Source organism: Hemicordylus capensis, chromosome 3 (assembly GCF_027244095.1).
Source record: "Hemicordylus capensis ecotype Gifberg chromosome 3, rHemCap1.1.pri, whole genome shotgun sequence".
NCBI lineage: Eukaryota > Metazoa > Chordata > Lepidosauria > Squamata > Cordylidae > Hemicordylus > Hemicordylus capensis.
In genome coordinates this window covers 187922168-187939393 of record NC_069659.1, presented here as the reverse complement: position 1 = coordinate 187939393, position 17226 = coordinate 187922168, and the positions used below count along the sequence as shown (strand labels likewise).

Sequence of the window (17226 nt, the reverse complement as noted above, 5' to 3'; positions counted from 1 at the left end):
AATTACTGCATATTCTGGTTAGGAGCAACTATAATTGCAAAGAAACTGATATAACAGTGGTGGAAAGCAGTGTATACATTCACTGAAAACTAGTAGAAAGTCTATTAGAGCTAGCAATGGAAGACTGAGTAGTGTTTAACAATTCAGAGATGCAAGTGGCAATTTCACAGCATATTTTCCACATTTGTTTAACTATTTAAGAAAGAAGTTACGATGACAGCATTATTTCACCTCCCATCCCATTTACAAGAATAATTCATGTTTAATTGTTTACAAGGGTTTGCATTTAGAATATGGTGGTGATCAGGACAGGAAAAGGGGTTTGGATTGCATAATGCAAGTCCAGCCAGCTTCCTATCTTGTTTATTACACAGCCACAAGAACATTTTAAATTAACAAGCGCAGGTTGATTTAGCATCATATTTTATGGATAAAACTACACTGATTGCCAGTAATTACTTGATTTTACCCTGACTGCTTACATTTCAGGGATTTCAATTACTTGTCATAATCGGGAGAGGTTCAGTTGCAGTTGCCACCAGATCGCTTAGTGGCGGCCCAAAACCGGGCCTTCTCTAGGGCTGCCCCAAGGCTCTGGAACACTCTCCCAAATGAAATCAGTATCTCCCCAACCCTGGTTGCTTTTAAATAACTATTTTTTGGGGGGAAACCTGTTTCATCAGGCTTTTAGTTTATGGCAATTTTAATCTGCTTTATATGATTCTTATGTTTTAGTTGCTGTTTGTTTAAGTTGTAAACCACCCTGATATTATATATAGGGTGGTATATAAAAGCATTATATAAATAAAATACATAATCAAGGTGCATACTTGCATTCAGGGCGGTATACAAATGTGTTAAATAAAAAATAAATAAATACTCTCTTAGGGCTTTGGACTCTGCTCTTCAACCCTTAAAAAAAAGATAGTTACACTACTTGTCAGGGGTGCAGGTAGAAGGAAAGCTTGAGGAGGAGGTCACCTAAATCTGAGGGGAGTGCAGAGAGGACAGACACTTTGTGGGGGATATATGAGTTATTAGGTTTGGCTGGGGGAGTTCCATAAAATGAGGTGGGATGGGGGGGACTCAAATGCTGGTGGGGGACTATCTGCAGTCTTGCTACTTGTTAATTGCACAACTCTATTAGGATAATACATTTAACAGTTTTACAAACTACAGGAGGACCTTGTTAATAGTGGATCCAGCACTCTTGGTTTCACGTATCCACAGTCAGGAAATTAGCACCTGCCCATGGTATATGCAGAAAGAAATGGGGGAAGGGTTAAACCTATGTAACCATGGGTGTCGGGAGATCATTTCCAGCCGCCATTTTGTGTTTGGGAGCCATTTTATGGTTAATTTAGTGGAAAACACAGGGCAAAAATCATGATTTTCAGCCCCCTGAATGCCCTGGACCACTCTGTAGCATGGTAGGACACTGGGGGGGGGGGCGAGGAGCAAAACCCATGATTTATGACTGATTTGGGGACATTTTGAACAGTCCAGGAACCTAACCCCCTGATTCCCACAGACCTAATGCCCCATTATGCATGGATTTGCTATCCATGGGCACCCACACGGAACGGGACCTCCAAGAATAACAGGGTTTTCCTGTACTACCTCCTTGCCTAAGGGCTCACAATTACAATATACTCTATTACAGATATTGCTAACGTGAAGGAAAGGGAGATGCAAAGAAGTGAATTACCAACCACATTCTGCAGTGATTGAAGCTAGGCCTCCATACACAAAGGGCTTCCAGTTCAAAGCTGCCATTCTCCTGGATGCTTCTTCTTTCTGCGGTGCAACACAATAGTATAGAGATTTTGAAATGATTTTCTATATGAACAAATTTATCTATGATTACATTTCTACACCACCTCAAATAGCCATATCTAGATAAAGCATAGTGGCTGACATCCAGAGCAACAAACCACTGGCAAAGTGAGTAAATTTGTACTCATGCAAGAAGTTCACTTAATGGTGGAGGGGGAAATTTGTAGAACTGTGCTATTGTGTTCTTGCATAAATGTTCTCATTAAAAAAGAGAGACTGATCTTGCAGTTATGCAACTGTCACACAACCACAAGCATGCTTGTTGTACAGCAATGCTAGTCTAGAGCACAACCACACATAGTCTAGCAGTTTTGCACTAGCACAACATTCTTCCACCAGCCGTTGATTGTTCTGGATGTTGGCCAATGTCCTTAAGTAGGTTTTCCCTCCACTCCCATATTTTCATGTTGGAATTTAGCTGAAGTAACACGGAACTATTTCCAATCAAGTTCAGTGACTTTTAAAAACAAGGTTAACAGTAGAGAAGTCATATCCTAGCCAGATATTTATTTATTTATTACTTATTTTCTCTCTCTCTCTCTCTCTCTCTCACACTCACACACACACACACACACACACACACACACACACACACACGTGTTAGTCAAAGCCTGCATCATATTTTGTTCATCATCAGATGTGGGTTTTCTGTAAAACTTTCAATAGTAAGATTATATGTAAAGTTCTCACATGTGAATTTCCCCCTCATTCCCAAAATAAAAGAAAATACTCTACAGCTTTTTGTGATATCTTTTTGTGACAGAGCCAGCGTGGTGTAGTGGTTAGAGTGCTGGACTAGGACCGGGGAGACCCGAGTTCAAATCCCCATTCAGCCATGATACTAGCTGGGTGACTTTGGGCCAGTCACTTCTCTCTCAGCCTACTTCACAGGGTTGTTGTGAGGAGAAACTCAAGTATGTAGTACACTGCTCTGGGCTCCTTGGAGGAACAGCAGGATATAAATGTAAAAATAAAATAAATATAAATATAAATATCATCTAATTTGGCATTTTGTTGGAGTTATTTGTACAATTTAAAAAACATTGTCACAATGTTAATTTTCCCACACTGTATCTCAAAAATATTTCAAGTAACCAACTAGCAATGAAAAAGTTTCCCATACTTAAATTTTCCATGGAAAGCTTTCCTGGAAAATTTCCATTCCACACCTCTGTTCATCATACATAGCAGTGCTTAATTAAATCTCTACCTCCAGACAGCAACAGTGTTATTCAAGTAATATATCACTTTATTAACTGAGAGCAATGACACCCAACTCTACAGTCCAAGTTCAGACAAAATATCCAGCTGAATTCCTACCAGCAACTATCACTGAGCCCACACCAAGACTTGAAAGCAACCCTAACCTGCTATCACACACACACATAGCAGCCATGTCTTCTTTGACCTTTCCACTGCAGAGTACAGCATGCGACAGAGAGGAATTTGACTCACAGAATTGGCATTGATATTTTCATGATACAGAATTACACCACCAGAGAATAGGAGAGGCATATTATGCAGTCTTTGAGATAAATTATCTGTGTTACCATCAGTACACATGCTTAAATATTCTACCTTTCCAGATTAAGTTAATTTGTGGTGGCTATCTTCAATTTTCAATACTTAAATGCATAACAAAGAAAAACTTGCCTTTAAATTCTTAGCTCCCTGTAGTATTCATACATCTGCTCCACTGTTCCCTCTAACAGGGATTTCCAGATGTTGTTCATGACAGCTCCCAGCATCCCCAGCTACAATGGCCTTTGGCTGGGGATTATGGGAGCTGTAGTCAACAACATCTGGGAATCCCTGTTAGAGGGAATACTGATCTGCTCTCTCTAACAGGCATTCAATTTGCCACACACCTACATTGAATAGAACAGGGGTGTTAAACTGCAGCCATCAAGCTGTAGATGGCCTACAACTCCCATCATACCCAGTTGCAGTAGCCAAGTATGATGGGAGTTATAGGCCAACAACAGCTGGAGTGCTGCAGTCAGATACCCCTAAAATAGAACATCCCCATACCTCAGCAAGAATAGAACATCCTCACACCAACAGTAAACTGCTCCCGTCTGCTCTCCCAGTGCTATAGTGCAATGTTCCCTCTAACAGGGATTCCCAGATGTTGATTACAACTCCCATAATCCCCAAGCAAAAGCCATTGCAGCTGGGGATTCTGGGAGTTGTGGTCAACAACATCTGGAAAAATCTGTTAGAGGGAATACAGTGTTGTGCCAATTTGGGCTGAGGAAACACAGCATAACAGCAGGTATCTTTTCTTACAACTCTCTCTGAATCTTCTGCCTTTTAACTCTCTTAATAGCCAGAAGACAGAGCCACTTGTACAACTGACATAGCTTTGTGCTGCGTTCCCCAGCTGAGGATAGACAATGTAGCAGTGGCTCCATAATTCTTCTTCGTTTTGGCATTATTAGGGAGAGGAGTCAAGACTGACAGCTGCCAATTCGTACAATAGCAATTATCTGCATTCTGTCTCATACAACCCAGATAACAGCAGTCACAAGCTCTGCAAAACAAATGGTTCCAGATAACTTAAGCAAGGAAGCCAAGGAAAAAAGTATCCAAGGAAAGCAAGCTAGCCCAGGGAAACTGCCAATTCCCAAGTTTGACCTAGGTCCACTCACGAAGATATCCCAAATAAATATTATTGCATAAAACTCTTGTCACAGACATCCTTCACCCAAGGGTGGATTAAGCTTTTTGCCGCCCCTCTCTGGAGATGGCAGCGGCCACAAGCACTGCGGGGGGGGGGGGGAGAAAGCCCTCCCCCTACCTTTTTTTAAAGGATGGAGATAGCAGAGGCCACAGTGGCGGCTGCTGGGAGAGTTCCCCCGTTTACCTTCTAATACAATGCTGCCACCTGCGCAGCGAGTGGGGCGACCAAGGCAGCAAAAGTGAGCTCCTTCCAGTCCCCCCACCCCGCTTCTAAAACATCACCGCTGTGCAGTGGGATGGGGCAATGGGGCCAATGAGAAAGAGCTCCTTCCAGCTCCTTCCCATATGGGACTGAATGGCCCCATATGCAGGCAGCCGATTTGGGGCCTTTTGTCCAAAAAAGGCCCCAAACAGGCTACCTGCAGACGGGGCCATTCGGTCATTTGGGAAGGAGTGGGAAGGAGCTCTCTCTCACTGGCCCCATCGCCCCATTCCACCGCGCAGGCAGAGGCATTGTGTTAGAAGGTAAACAGGGGGACTTTCCCCTTTCCCACCGCCCTCCCAGCAGCCGCCACTGCAGCCTCCACCGCCCCCCTCCCACCGCTCAATGGCATTTTGAAACAGGTGAAAGGAGGGGCCGCTCCTCAAATTTTGCTGCCGTAGGCAAATGTCTATTCTGCCTCTCTGTTAATCCGCTACTGCCTTCACCAAATGAGACATTAAAACAAAAAGAAATCACCCAATTCATGTATTTATCCAGTTTTGCTTTGAACCACAGCTGTTAAGAGGAAATCCACAGCTGTTAAGTAGAAATTCCTCCAGAGCAACAGTCTGTTTAAAGGCCTGCAGGCAAAGGCTCATTTCAGATCAGTATGCGAACTTTAGTCTCCTCACCTTTGCTACTCTGTCCTGGTCATGCGCACTTCTCAACCCGTTCTCCTCTCCTAATTTCCCTTCCCCTCTCAGAGGCCCCCATGGGATCTTCTCTTATTAAAATGGACCATTCTTCAAAGCACTCACCTTCCCTGCTGCAGTTTCCCTTAGCCTGTTGCCTTCTCAGACCCTTCTTCATTGCCTGGTCCCTTTTCCCTGCAACATCAGTAACTAGGATCTCAGAGTGTAGCCAAAGGCAGCCAGATACCCTTAGAATTAGAGCAGTTTCGTCAATACTGGCAAGGGAGGCTTTGCCTACTTCTGTGACATGAAGTCAACAGAGGAGCTGGCAGATTCCATACCGGCCAGCCCTTAAACCCATCTGTAGCTCCTTCTGCCCCTCCCTTCGTGGGCAAAAGCCTGGAACTTGGATTATGTCATCAATTGCCAGGGACCAGAATTGCCAAACCTACCCCCATGTACCATTACTGTAATTGTATACAGGGTCAGAGTTGTAATAGGGCAGACGGGTCATGCCCTGCTTCTGGGCGCCGCTAAACACAGAAGAGCTACCGAGGCCTCCATTCCCTCTAGCCAGAGCTCCTGCCAAAGCCGCTGACAGCCACCTCCTTCAGCTGCTCACCCAGCTCACCCATCCTCCTTCCACCAGCCACCTCCATCAGGAGAATGTGCACACCTCCTTCTATCAGCCAGGAGCCTGGCCGATGGAAAGAGGATGGGCAAAGCCAGGCAAGCTCCTGAAGGAGCCGGCTGGCGATGTACACACACCATGCCTTACAGATCTTTAAGGATTCTCAGTATTCAGTCCTGGATGGAAAAACAGTCACTTTAAGCCAGAGATTGACATATCCCAGGCACCAAGGAGCCATGACACCTAAAAAATTAACGGTAACACTAAAACCTAGAGAAAACCAGCCCAGTGATTGCTTCATAGCAATTCCATCCCACTGTCACCATCCCTCCTCCTTTCTGCTGTTGCACCACCCTTAAGAACATAAGAACAGCCCTGCTGGATCAGACCCAAGACCCATCTAGTCCAGCATCCTGTTTCGCACAGTGGCCCACCAGCTGCCACTGGAAGCCACAGGCAGGAGTTGAGGGCATGCCCTCCCTCCTGCTCTTACTCCCCTGCAACTGGTACTCAGAGGCATCCTACCTTGGAGGCTGGAGGTGGCCCACAGCCCTCCAACTAGTAGCTGTTGACAGACCTCTCCTCCATGAAGTTATCCAAACCCCTCTTAAAGCCATCCAGGTTGTTGGCTGTCACCACATCTTGTGGCAGAGAATTCCACAAGTGGATTATGCGTTGCGTGAAAAAGTACTTCCATTTGTTGGTCCCAGATTTCCTGGCAATCAATTTCATGGGATGACCCCTGGTACTAGTGTTATGTGAGAGGAAGAATATCTCTCTATCTACTTTCTCCACACCATGCATGATTTTATAGACCTCTATCATGTCTCCCTGCAGTCATCTTTTTTCTAAACTAAACAGCCCCAGGTGTTGTAGCCTTGCCTTATAAGAAAGGTGCTCTAGGCCCCTGATCACCTTGGTTGCCTTCTTCTGCACCTTTTCCAGTTCTACAATGTCCTTCTTTAGATGTGGTGACCAGAATTGTACATAGTACTCCAAGTATGGTCGCCCCATAGTTTTGTATAAGGGCATTATAATATTAGCACTTTTATTTTCAATCTCCTTTCTAATGATCCCTAGCATGGAATTGGCCTTTTTCACAGCTTCCGCACATTGAGTCGACACTTTCAACCAGCTGTCCACCACGACCCCAAGATCCCTCTCCTGGTCAGTCACTGACAGCTCAGATTTCATCAGCGTATATTTGGGGTTTTTCGTCCCAATGTGCATCACCTTACACTTGCCAACATTGAACCGCAATTGCCACTTTGTTGCCCACTCCCCCAGTTTGGAGAGATCTTTTTGGAGCTCCTCACAATCCTTTTTGGATTTCACTACCCGAAAGAATTTGGTATCATCTGCAAATCTGGCCACCTCACTGCTTACCCCTGCTTCTAGATCATTTATGAATAAGTTAAAAAGCACCGGTCCCAGTACAGATCCCTGGGGGACCCCACTTCTTACTTACTTCCATTGTGAAAACTCTTCATTTATACCTACTCTCTGTTTCCTGTCCTTCAACCAGTTAGCAATCCACACATGTACTTGTCCCCTTATTTTTTTAAAAAAACAATACTTTACAAGCCTTGGAGTGTGTTGGCACTAATATTCTTGACTAGGAAATTCAGAGGTAGAGTAATTTAATTAAAAAAGAATTGTTCCGGGCAGTCCTATTTCTGTTTTAAGTAGGTTACTTATAAAGGGGATAAACACATTTATACTCCACGTCCTTCCATATCCATCATTAAATCCCATAGTTTTGTCAAGAGTCCATTCCTAGTTTGGCTTGTACATTTTTAGGCTGGCTCCCATTTATCCAAGGCCTGCTGTAGGTCACAGCAAAAATCAACCTGAAGATCATCCTCATAAGAATGCCAACATTCCTTCCTCAGCAATCATGAACATTTACTCTTTGTTCATGGAAAAACACTGACTAGCCAAGTATTTGCAGATATGGGATTTAGCATTTTCTAACACAATAAGAACTACTAAAATGAACTGAATTAGCTCAAGTGTGTTTGTGCATGTTCAAAGTACATGTTATAATTCATTCACCGAAGACTATTTCACACATTTAAGCAAAGACAAGCTGAGAGTTATCATAATCCACACTCAACAAAGTGCTACAACGAATCACAGTGCTCTCACAAGTATACCCCAAGAAGTGCACTGTTACGTCTTGTTAACATGTTAAAAGCATACACCTACAAATGTGTAAAGTACAACAGACCTGAACCAACAAGAGGCATAACCCCTGCTAACTGGGCAAAGAGGCACCTTTTAAAATGGCAGCTCACTTTTATATTTAGCAGAGGAGGAGAAACTATTGCATTTTAGCCCACCATAGCATTGCTCCACCAGCTGCAGATGCCTCCTTAAATCATGGGGTTCTGGGTGTGTGTTTTTTTTTAAACTGTCAAGTCCTTTCAGGGCACAGAACAATTTTCTCAGATTTCACTATGTAAACCACTCTGAGAAATATTTTTAATAATGTTTTCCAACAAAATCTGTATAAGATACATCCAATAGAGGCACTATTGCTGAACTGTCTCCCTCTTTATAGTTATATCAATGGAAACATTCAAGAAAGGCAAAGCAACCAACAAGAAAATAACATGCATCGCAAGTAGAAGTTTGTACATGTCTCTGTGATACAGCACTGCAGATGATGACAACCAACATAATTAAATGCCCCATAGAAAACACAACCCCTGCACACAGCAAACTAGCATATTACAACTCTATATCCTACTATTCTATTTCTTTATTAGAAGATTACTATTAAGATAAATAGATAGATAGATACACACAAACACAGAGAGAATAAAATATACGGGTTTTTTCATGAGATGTTCAGACTGCAAGGGAGTGGGGGATCTCAGACTGCAAGGGAGTGGGAGATTTCAATGAGATCCCCACTCGACTACAACCTGAATTGTTACAGTCAGACAGTGATTAAAAATACTTGAGTGATAACGAGGCCCTAGAAATTCCTCTTTGAGAATAACCCCAATTTGATAGCGGATGGAGATAAAGGAGCGCTCGACCAGCAGCCAGACGGGCTGAGCCGCCCTTGTCCTCCGCGTACTCACCCGCCAGCAACAACGCCCTTCAGGCGAGCCCCCTCAGAGACGCCCCAGCGAAGCTCTCCTACTGACCTACTCAGAGCGAAAGAAAGAGGGGAAGGATTAGGAAACGCACGCCAAAGACAATTGACGATTGCGCATGTCCTCCACCACCACAGGGGCGGGCTGAGTTGGCTAGAAGCGACCAATCACATTAGCAAGTCTCGTTGGGGCTCTTACGTCAGCAAGAGACCTTGAGAAACTGGCCAATAAAACTAGTGTTCGTTCCGTCCCTAAAGCGAAGCCCTGCTGCCCGGCCTGCCTCCGCCCCCGGTTTTTGGCACCAATCACAGCGAATATCTGTGTGCCTTCAACTAAAAGTGAGCTGTCGTGAACTTGAGAGACAGGGGCACTCTATGGCATGTCTGTGGCTGAGACTGAGGGAAGATATGCACGTGGCATACCTGAACATCGTCAAGTGCACCGTATAAAAATCATGAAGGAATTATTTAGCTTTTTAGAGTGTTAATAGTCCTTCTTCCAAGGAGCTCAGAGTGCTATACGGTAGTCCCATGTAACCCTCACAACGACCTTGGGAGGTGTGTTGGGCTGAAAAGGAGTGACTGACTCAGCGGTTTAGGTAGCACAATATTTGGAGACTTAGTAAAAGCTGGAACGGAAAAGAACAGTCCTGAACGATCCCTTAAAAATCAAACTGGATCCCAAAACCAGTGGGATGTGTTAGTGACACAGGAGAACGATGTTTTTTAGCATTGAAATATTTCAAATATTACATTTTTATTAACCCCTTTCAGGGGCAAACATGGAACGGAACGGCATGGAACAGCCCCCAAACTACTAATATGTTATAGCTTTGGAACAATGAAAGATCCTTGAAATATAGGAACATAGGTCGCTACCACATACTGAGTCAGACCATCTAACTCAGTATTGTCTAAACTGACCAGCAGCAACTTCTCCAAGGTTGCAGGCAGGAGTCTTGTCTCAGCCCTATGTCGGAGATGCCAGGCAGGGAACTTGGAACTTTATGCATGCACACTTGCAGATGCTCTTCCCAGAGTGCCCCCATCCCATCTAAGGGAAATATCTTGTATTGTAATTGTAATTTTATTTACGGCCATTAGACCAAACAGAGGGGAATATCTTATTATTAAGAGATAATAAGTGGGAGACTCATATGTAGTCTCCCACTCAAATGCAAACCAAAGTGGACCCTGCTTAGCAAAGAGGACAATTCATGCCTTTAACCACAAAACCAGCTCTCCTCTAGCTGAATATGTCAAAGCATGTATTCCTTATTTGTAAATAGATCCATATTTCATAAAATTATATAGCACTTAACATAGTAATAGAATCAAGAAATTGGTTGAAAGAATTGGCAAATATTGGCACTGAATGGTGCCATTCCTGTTACACCAAAATATGTTCAGACTCAAGCCAGTCCAAACATTTTTCATTTAGATGTTTAGCATACAACTTGCTGATTATACCCAAGAGACTGATGGGGCGATAATTGGAAGGCATATCCCTTTTGCCTTTTTAATATATCTATATACTTATTTCTCCAAGACGTGCCGGTTCTAATGCGTGGCGGAAATCTCGCGAGAACTCCTGACATGGGGGCAGCAGAGGAAGTGGCGGTGGGCTGGCCTGGCCCTGGCTTGGCCAGAGGAGGCAGCGGCAGGCCAGTCTGGCTCTGGTCCAGTTGGCTGGAGGAGGTGGCGGCGTGCCGGCCTGGCCTGGCCTCTGGGAGGAGAAGGAGGCCGGAGGTGGCGAGCTGGCCTGGCTCTGGCCTGGCCGCTGGAGGAGGTGGTGGCGGCGGCGGCAGGCTGCCCTGGCCCGGCCACCCGCCGGGAGGAGGTGTCAGGCCGGCTTACTGGCTAGCCTGCAAGCCAGTAAGCGTGGGGTGGGGCGGGGGGGGGGGAGAGGAAGCGGGCCAGCCAGCTGGCCCGTCAGAAAGCATGGGGAGGGAGACAAGAAGCGGGTGGCGGGGGGGGGAGCAGCCGGCCAGAAAGCCGGGCATGCCAGTGTGGTGGTGGTGGGGAGGAACAGCAGAGTTGGCTGGGCCAGCCAGAGGTGCAGATGCTCTGTCCCAGCTAGTGGGAATTATTATAGCTAAGCCTTAGTCTCTTGGGACCAACACGGTACAATATATGAAGGTGAAAAGGGAGGCTAAAACTGGAATCTACCACTCCAAGTTACTGCATACAAGTTCATTGCCCAGAGCTTGGCCATTTGACCAAGGACTCAATTTGTGCGCATGTTACAGATACCCACCGAGGGAGCAGACTAGCATCAAGTTGCAGGGCCGTTCCCAGATGGCAGATTTACTTTGAAGTACCCCAGGTCCGGGAGTGGTGGGTGTGCATTCACACATCAGGGAGACTTACCTCAAAGTCCCTGCAAGATATTGGGGAGCACTCCATACACAATTTGGTTTCCCCCCTGCACACTGGAACTTAGCCTGAATTATGCCCATGCTAAAAGGTTCCACTTCCTATAGCGGCTTTTGGGGATACTTCAAAGTACCCCAACATTTCTTCTGAGATGTATGCAGGGGCCATAGTGACAGAGCAACTTTTCCTAAAGCCTCTGATTAAAAAAATTTTTTTTTTAAATTGCTGGGTGATCTTGCGGAACACCCAACAAGACCACCGACTTTGCTGCGTCAGTACTCTTGTGCAAGTTGAGATGGGGGTGGGGATAAATAAAAAAAGAGAAATTAAAAAGGATCCACCTGCCTGCCTCCTTCCTTGGTCGGGGTGGGCCAATTCCCAGCCTTCCTCCAAGTTTGCCCTCTTTGGCAGAAGGCACCAGCTGGGCCATGGAGGCAGCTGGCCCTCTCAGTTAGGTCACCACAAGTGCCCAGGCGCTGGTGGGGAGGCAGTGAGTCGCTTTCTCGTGCACCTCATTAACCCTCATCCAGAGTAATGATTTTCTACACATGAGTAGAACTTCCTACTCCCAAGTGGTCCCATTGGTTACATCACATACACCGGCTTTATGTAGGGGAAGGGTTTCTGTATTGGTGTTGGCGTTCGGCGGCAGTGGCATTGAAAGTTGGCGGTCTTGCGGAAGACCCCCTAAAAACAAGTTAAAACAATAATACCTTTTTGAAAAAATAAATGTTTTTTATTCATTAAACTGAAAGTTCTTAGAAGTATACATGGGGTGGGGGTGGGGGAAAGGAGGTGTGGCATCCCACCTCCTCTAGAAAGCCATTGGCTAGAAAGGACCCGAGAAAGACCTGCAGGCAAGCGGTATCAACGGTCTGCAGGAATTGAAAGGTCTCAGATATAAAGTACCTGGAAAGTGGTTGCTATCAGGACAACTTACTATTAAATATTTCTGCAAGAATGGAGTTAGATTCTGGGAGACTACAGTATATTCAGTCAGTGAAGGCTTAGTGCAAACCCAGTGAGAATATTTGGCTGGATAATCATCATTCATTGTTCAATTCAGAAGAAACAGATCGAATTTAGCAAATGTTTACAGCAAACATAACCCCTGAAAATCTCCCACCACATCTTTGGACTATTAATGAAGAAGTGGGGGAACTTCATCCATGTCAGGAGGGTGATGTTGACATTTTGCAGAACAAGATCATCATTGGTACCTAATCTCACATTTAAAGCTCCAACTACAATTACATAAGCATAAGGATAAGAGCTCTGAAGATCACTTGCATAAGACCCTACTTTGCCCCAAACATTTTTTTATTTGAGGGTGTATAAACAAGGGAGGGTTATAAACATTAATCAATAGAAAGGAAGTATTAATGGATTTTAGTAAGACCACCATTGCATATTGCTCCAGAGATAACAGCTGAACAATTTCAACCTGAAGCATGATGGAAATAAGCAAATTTAAACTTCAACGGTCTGCCACGTCCTATGCCAGGGACTGCACCTAATGAAATAGACTTAAAGTCATCTTAATTTAAATAATCAGAAAGCCAAGTTTCTTGTAAAAAAATAAAATATCAAATTTAGAAATATAATTCATAAAGGTAATATCTTTTGTTCTGACTTTTCATCCTGCAATATTCCACAAAATAAATGTCAAAGGACATAAAGAAACCACATGTCATTCAGAATGTACAGCAAAGGGCACTGCTAAATGTAGGACTTCCCGGTTGCCAATATTGATGGAAGAACCATGTTCCCTTCATCTTTCAGAGGAACAGAAAAGGTTTGATCATCAGATGGCAGTTGTGAGCCAACAGTAGCATGATTCAGACAAGGAGATGCAGGATCTTGAGCTCTTAACAGGGCATGGAGACAGTGGCGGAGCCAGCTGAATGGCGGCCTGTATTCTGCCCTGCCCAGCAGCCCCGCCAATAATGCCCCATGTGCATGATGTCATGCACACGGGGGCGTGGCTTGGGCTCCAGAGAGCCCCAGGTGAGCTTTCCTCCTCTCATTTTAGACAGACAGCGTTTGCTGCCTGACAGCATTTATTTCCTGTCCTCTCCTTTGCCGGAGGGAAAGGAAGGGAAATAAACGCTGTGAGGCAGCAAGTGCTGCCTGGAAATGAGAGGGGGAGGCCTGGGGAGGGCCTTCTGGCAATCAGGTCATGCCCCCTTTGCGCATGATTTCATGCACAACTGGGGGTTCCAGCGGCCCTTTTCATGGATGGACAGCTGCCAAGCCTGGACTGACTCAGTATATGGCAGCTTCCTATATTCCTATGTTCCTTACATAAATGCTACGCAAAGGAAGGAACATAGGAAGCTGCCATATACTGAGTCAGTCCATTGGTCCATCTAGCTCAGTATTGTCTTCACAGATTGGCAGTGGCTTCTCCAAGGTTGCAGGCAGGAATCTCTCTCAGCCCTTCCTTGGGGATGCTGCCAGGGAGGGAACTTGGAACCTTCTGCTCTTCCCAGAATGGTTCCATCCCCTGAGGGGAATATCTTACAGAGGTCACACATCAAGTCTCCCATTCATATGCAACCAGGGCAGACCCTGCTTAGCTAAGGGGACAAGTCATGCTTGCTACCACAAGACCAGCTCTCCTCCCAAGCTGCTCCTGTGATGTCTCTAAGGTGTGGACTGAAGGGGAAAAAGGGGGTAACAGCATCAAAATGAGGATCATTGGCAAAAAACATTCCAGGGTCCAAAACAGATGGAACAGATCCCGTAGTGCCAGAGGGCCTTAACCATAGTCTGCAAGTCCAAGTCAGCATTATCTGCATGATGTATTTGCAGAGAGTCAGGTTCATCCCAGCTCAGCGGGGAGGGAGACTGAAACGGGGCTTTCTCTAAAGAGACAGGGTCCTGCTCTAATGGCAGTGAAGGCAATGCCTTCACCATCTCTTTGCTTATCTCCATTAAATTGTAATCATCGCCACCATGATGCACAGTATTACAACTCCATAGTGCCGCTGCAGACTCAGAAAACTGCCCCTATTCTGGTCAGAATGGGTAGTTGCACTAGCAGTAATTCTGCAGTTCTGACCAGCATCTGCAGCAGCCCTGGGGTGTAGTTTTATAGAGCCACAATGCTGCACATCATGTAGGCCTGGAATTAAAGCTAGGGTACAGATTCCGGACAAAAATACTGAGGACAACATATGTGGTTCCCCTGCCATTTCATCCTCAAAATTACTTTGAGACTAAGAAATGTTGACTGGCCCAAGGTAAGTGAGTTTAATGGTTACACGGGAATTTGAGCCTGGGCTCCCAGGTCCAAGTCCAACCGTCTACAACAGGAGAGCCAGCACGGTGTGGTGGCTAGAGTGCTGAACTAGGACCGGGGAGACCTGAGTTCAAATCCCCATTCAGCCATGAAACTAGCTGGGTGACTCTGGGCCAGTCACTTCTCTCTCAGCCTAACCTACTTCACAGGGTTGTTGTGAAAGAGAAACTCAAGTATGTAGTACTCTGGGCTCCTTGGAGGAAGAGCGGGATATAAATGTAACAATAATAATAATAATATCCACTGCCCCACACTGGTTCCCCATTACTGCTGTTAACATAGGTTTTTTTTAACTAAAGTTGTTTTTGTTGTTGTTGTTATCATTCATGTAGTGTTTGGGGGTGTTCAAAGCACTTCACATGAAGTTTAAGCCATGCTTTGCATTTAATCCCATTTTTTCATATACCTAACACGGAACATTCAGAAAATCACAAATTATAAACACTAATGCAGTGCAATCTGCAGTACAATAAGTTTAAACTCCCCAGTATCTCAAAATAGAAAGAAAGAAAAACACCGGTAAAGTCACACACACACACACACACACACACACCTACTTTCCACAGATATATCTTATCTCCAGACTTTCCAAACTATATTATTTCTGTCCTGATATTCAGAAAACTTAGATGTGGTAAGGTGGCTGCCGACTGAGTGCAAAGTCACAACACCTGACATGATGCCAGTGCTGTTGCAGGGACATTCAGGTGACATTGCACTGCAGGTCCATTTGATTAGAATCTGGGTGTCTCAAGTAATTTCAGCCTCATACCAGGTGGAGAAAGAAAACAAGAGTTGATTATTTGTTCTGATTCCTTACCTTAAAATGCAGCAGTATGGAAGAACTGAGTAAGATCATGGTTATAACTTCTTCAGTCCAGTACTAGCTGATGTTTGTATATTGATCTACAGAGGCCAGGGAGAAAAAAATTAGTTGTCATAGAAGAGTCAAGTTACATGGCCTTTACATGCCTACCCTGACTTTTTCAAGTTAAGCTGAAGTAATGGCTAAGAAAATATAAGCTGCTTTCCTTCAGTATCCGTAGTTATGTGTATAAGAAACAGGTTGCCCTGTTTGTTCTTTAGAACAAAATTAACAGTAAATTAACAAATATTATTTAAATACACAATAATTATTGAATAATTATCCCTTCCTTTTGTTTAAACATCTAGCTTGAGGGAGAGTTCTGTGCAACTTGAAAACATATACATACTATATTGTGAACTTTGTTTAGATCATCAAAAAATGTACAGTATTATTTTACTGTCCCTGTAAATTCATTTATATATAAATGAATATATATAAATGAATTTACAGGGACAGTAAAATAATACTGTACATTTTTTGATGATCTAAACAAAGTTCATAATGTTTTCAAGTTGCACAGAACTCTCCCTCAAGCTAGATATATATATTGCTGCTTGGATAGTCTTTCCTCATTTAGCAGGGTAACCCTCTGCCAGGTTACCCCTGTTCTCTTCAACAGCTCCATTGTGGGTGGGGATCCTGGTCTTGGCATAACTTGTAAAAATGCTCATAGATTGTGGTTAAATAAGAGTCAGTGTCGATTCCTGGCGACCACAGGAGTTGACTGTGGTAGAATACAGGAGGGGTTTATCATTGCCATCTCCCGCGCAGGCTGAGATGATGTCTTTCAGCATCTTCCTATATCGTTGCTGTCCGATATAGGTGTTTCGTTCCCATAGTCTGGGGAACCTACCAGTGGGGATTCAAACCGGCAACCTCTGGCTTGGTAGTCAAGTCTTTTCCCCGCTGCACCATTAGGTGGCTGCTGCTCCCATAATCCCTAGCTATGTACTACAGATTGGGAACCCCTGTCATCAGCATTTAATTTCATTTAATCTACTGAAGTGATATTCTACGGAATAAATTATTTAGGATTTGTTATATTATATAAATCAAAGATGGAGAAGCTCTTACTTTGACAGGGAGTGTATCCCAAAGCCCTGGGGCAGCCACAGAGAAGGCCTGGTCCCAAGTCGCCACCAGACAAGCCGAACTAAAGGCAACCTTAACTAGACCTCCTCAGATGACCTTAATAGGCAGCAGGGTTCATGACAAAGGAGGCGCTCTCTTAATTACACTGGCCCCAAGCCATTCAGGGCTTTATAGGTAATAACTAGCACTTTGTATTCTGCACAGAAAGATATTGGCAGTCAGTTTAGTTCTTTTAAAATTGGTGTTATATGGTCCCCTTGGGTTGTCCCAGAGCCCAGTCTTGCTGCTGCATTCTGTTGTCGTTTCCAGACTACGTAAAAAAGCAGCCACACATAGAGTGCATTACAGTAGTCAAGCCTGGAGGGTACCAACATATGTAGCACTGTTTTAAAGTCATTTACCTCCAGAAATGGATGTAGCTGACATATCAGCTGAAG

At 44.4% G+C, this 17226-nt stretch overlaps 1 protein-coding gene across 2 annotated transcripts in view; it reads right to left on the bottom strand.

Moving 5' to 3' along the window:
- The window catches only part of SLC25A30 (solute carrier family 25 member 30), a 38581-nt gene extending 29282 nt beyond the window's left edge, over positions 1-9299 (bottom strand). The window contains exons 1-2 of one of the 2 annotated variants that reach the window (XM_053311534.1): positions 9136-9299; positions 1709-1797 (exon numbers count right to left, since the gene is read on the bottom strand). Coding sequence is in view for 1 of the 2 variants with exons in the window: in XM_053311533.1 (XP_053167508.1) it covers positions 1713-1776 (64 nt within the window). In the remaining variant the exon portion in view is untranslated. The remainder of the gene's footprint in view (positions 1-1708; positions 1798-9135) is intronic. The other variant, XM_053311533.1, reaches the window with a different exon arrangement.
- Between the last annotated feature and the right edge of the window lie 7927 nt (positions 9300-17226).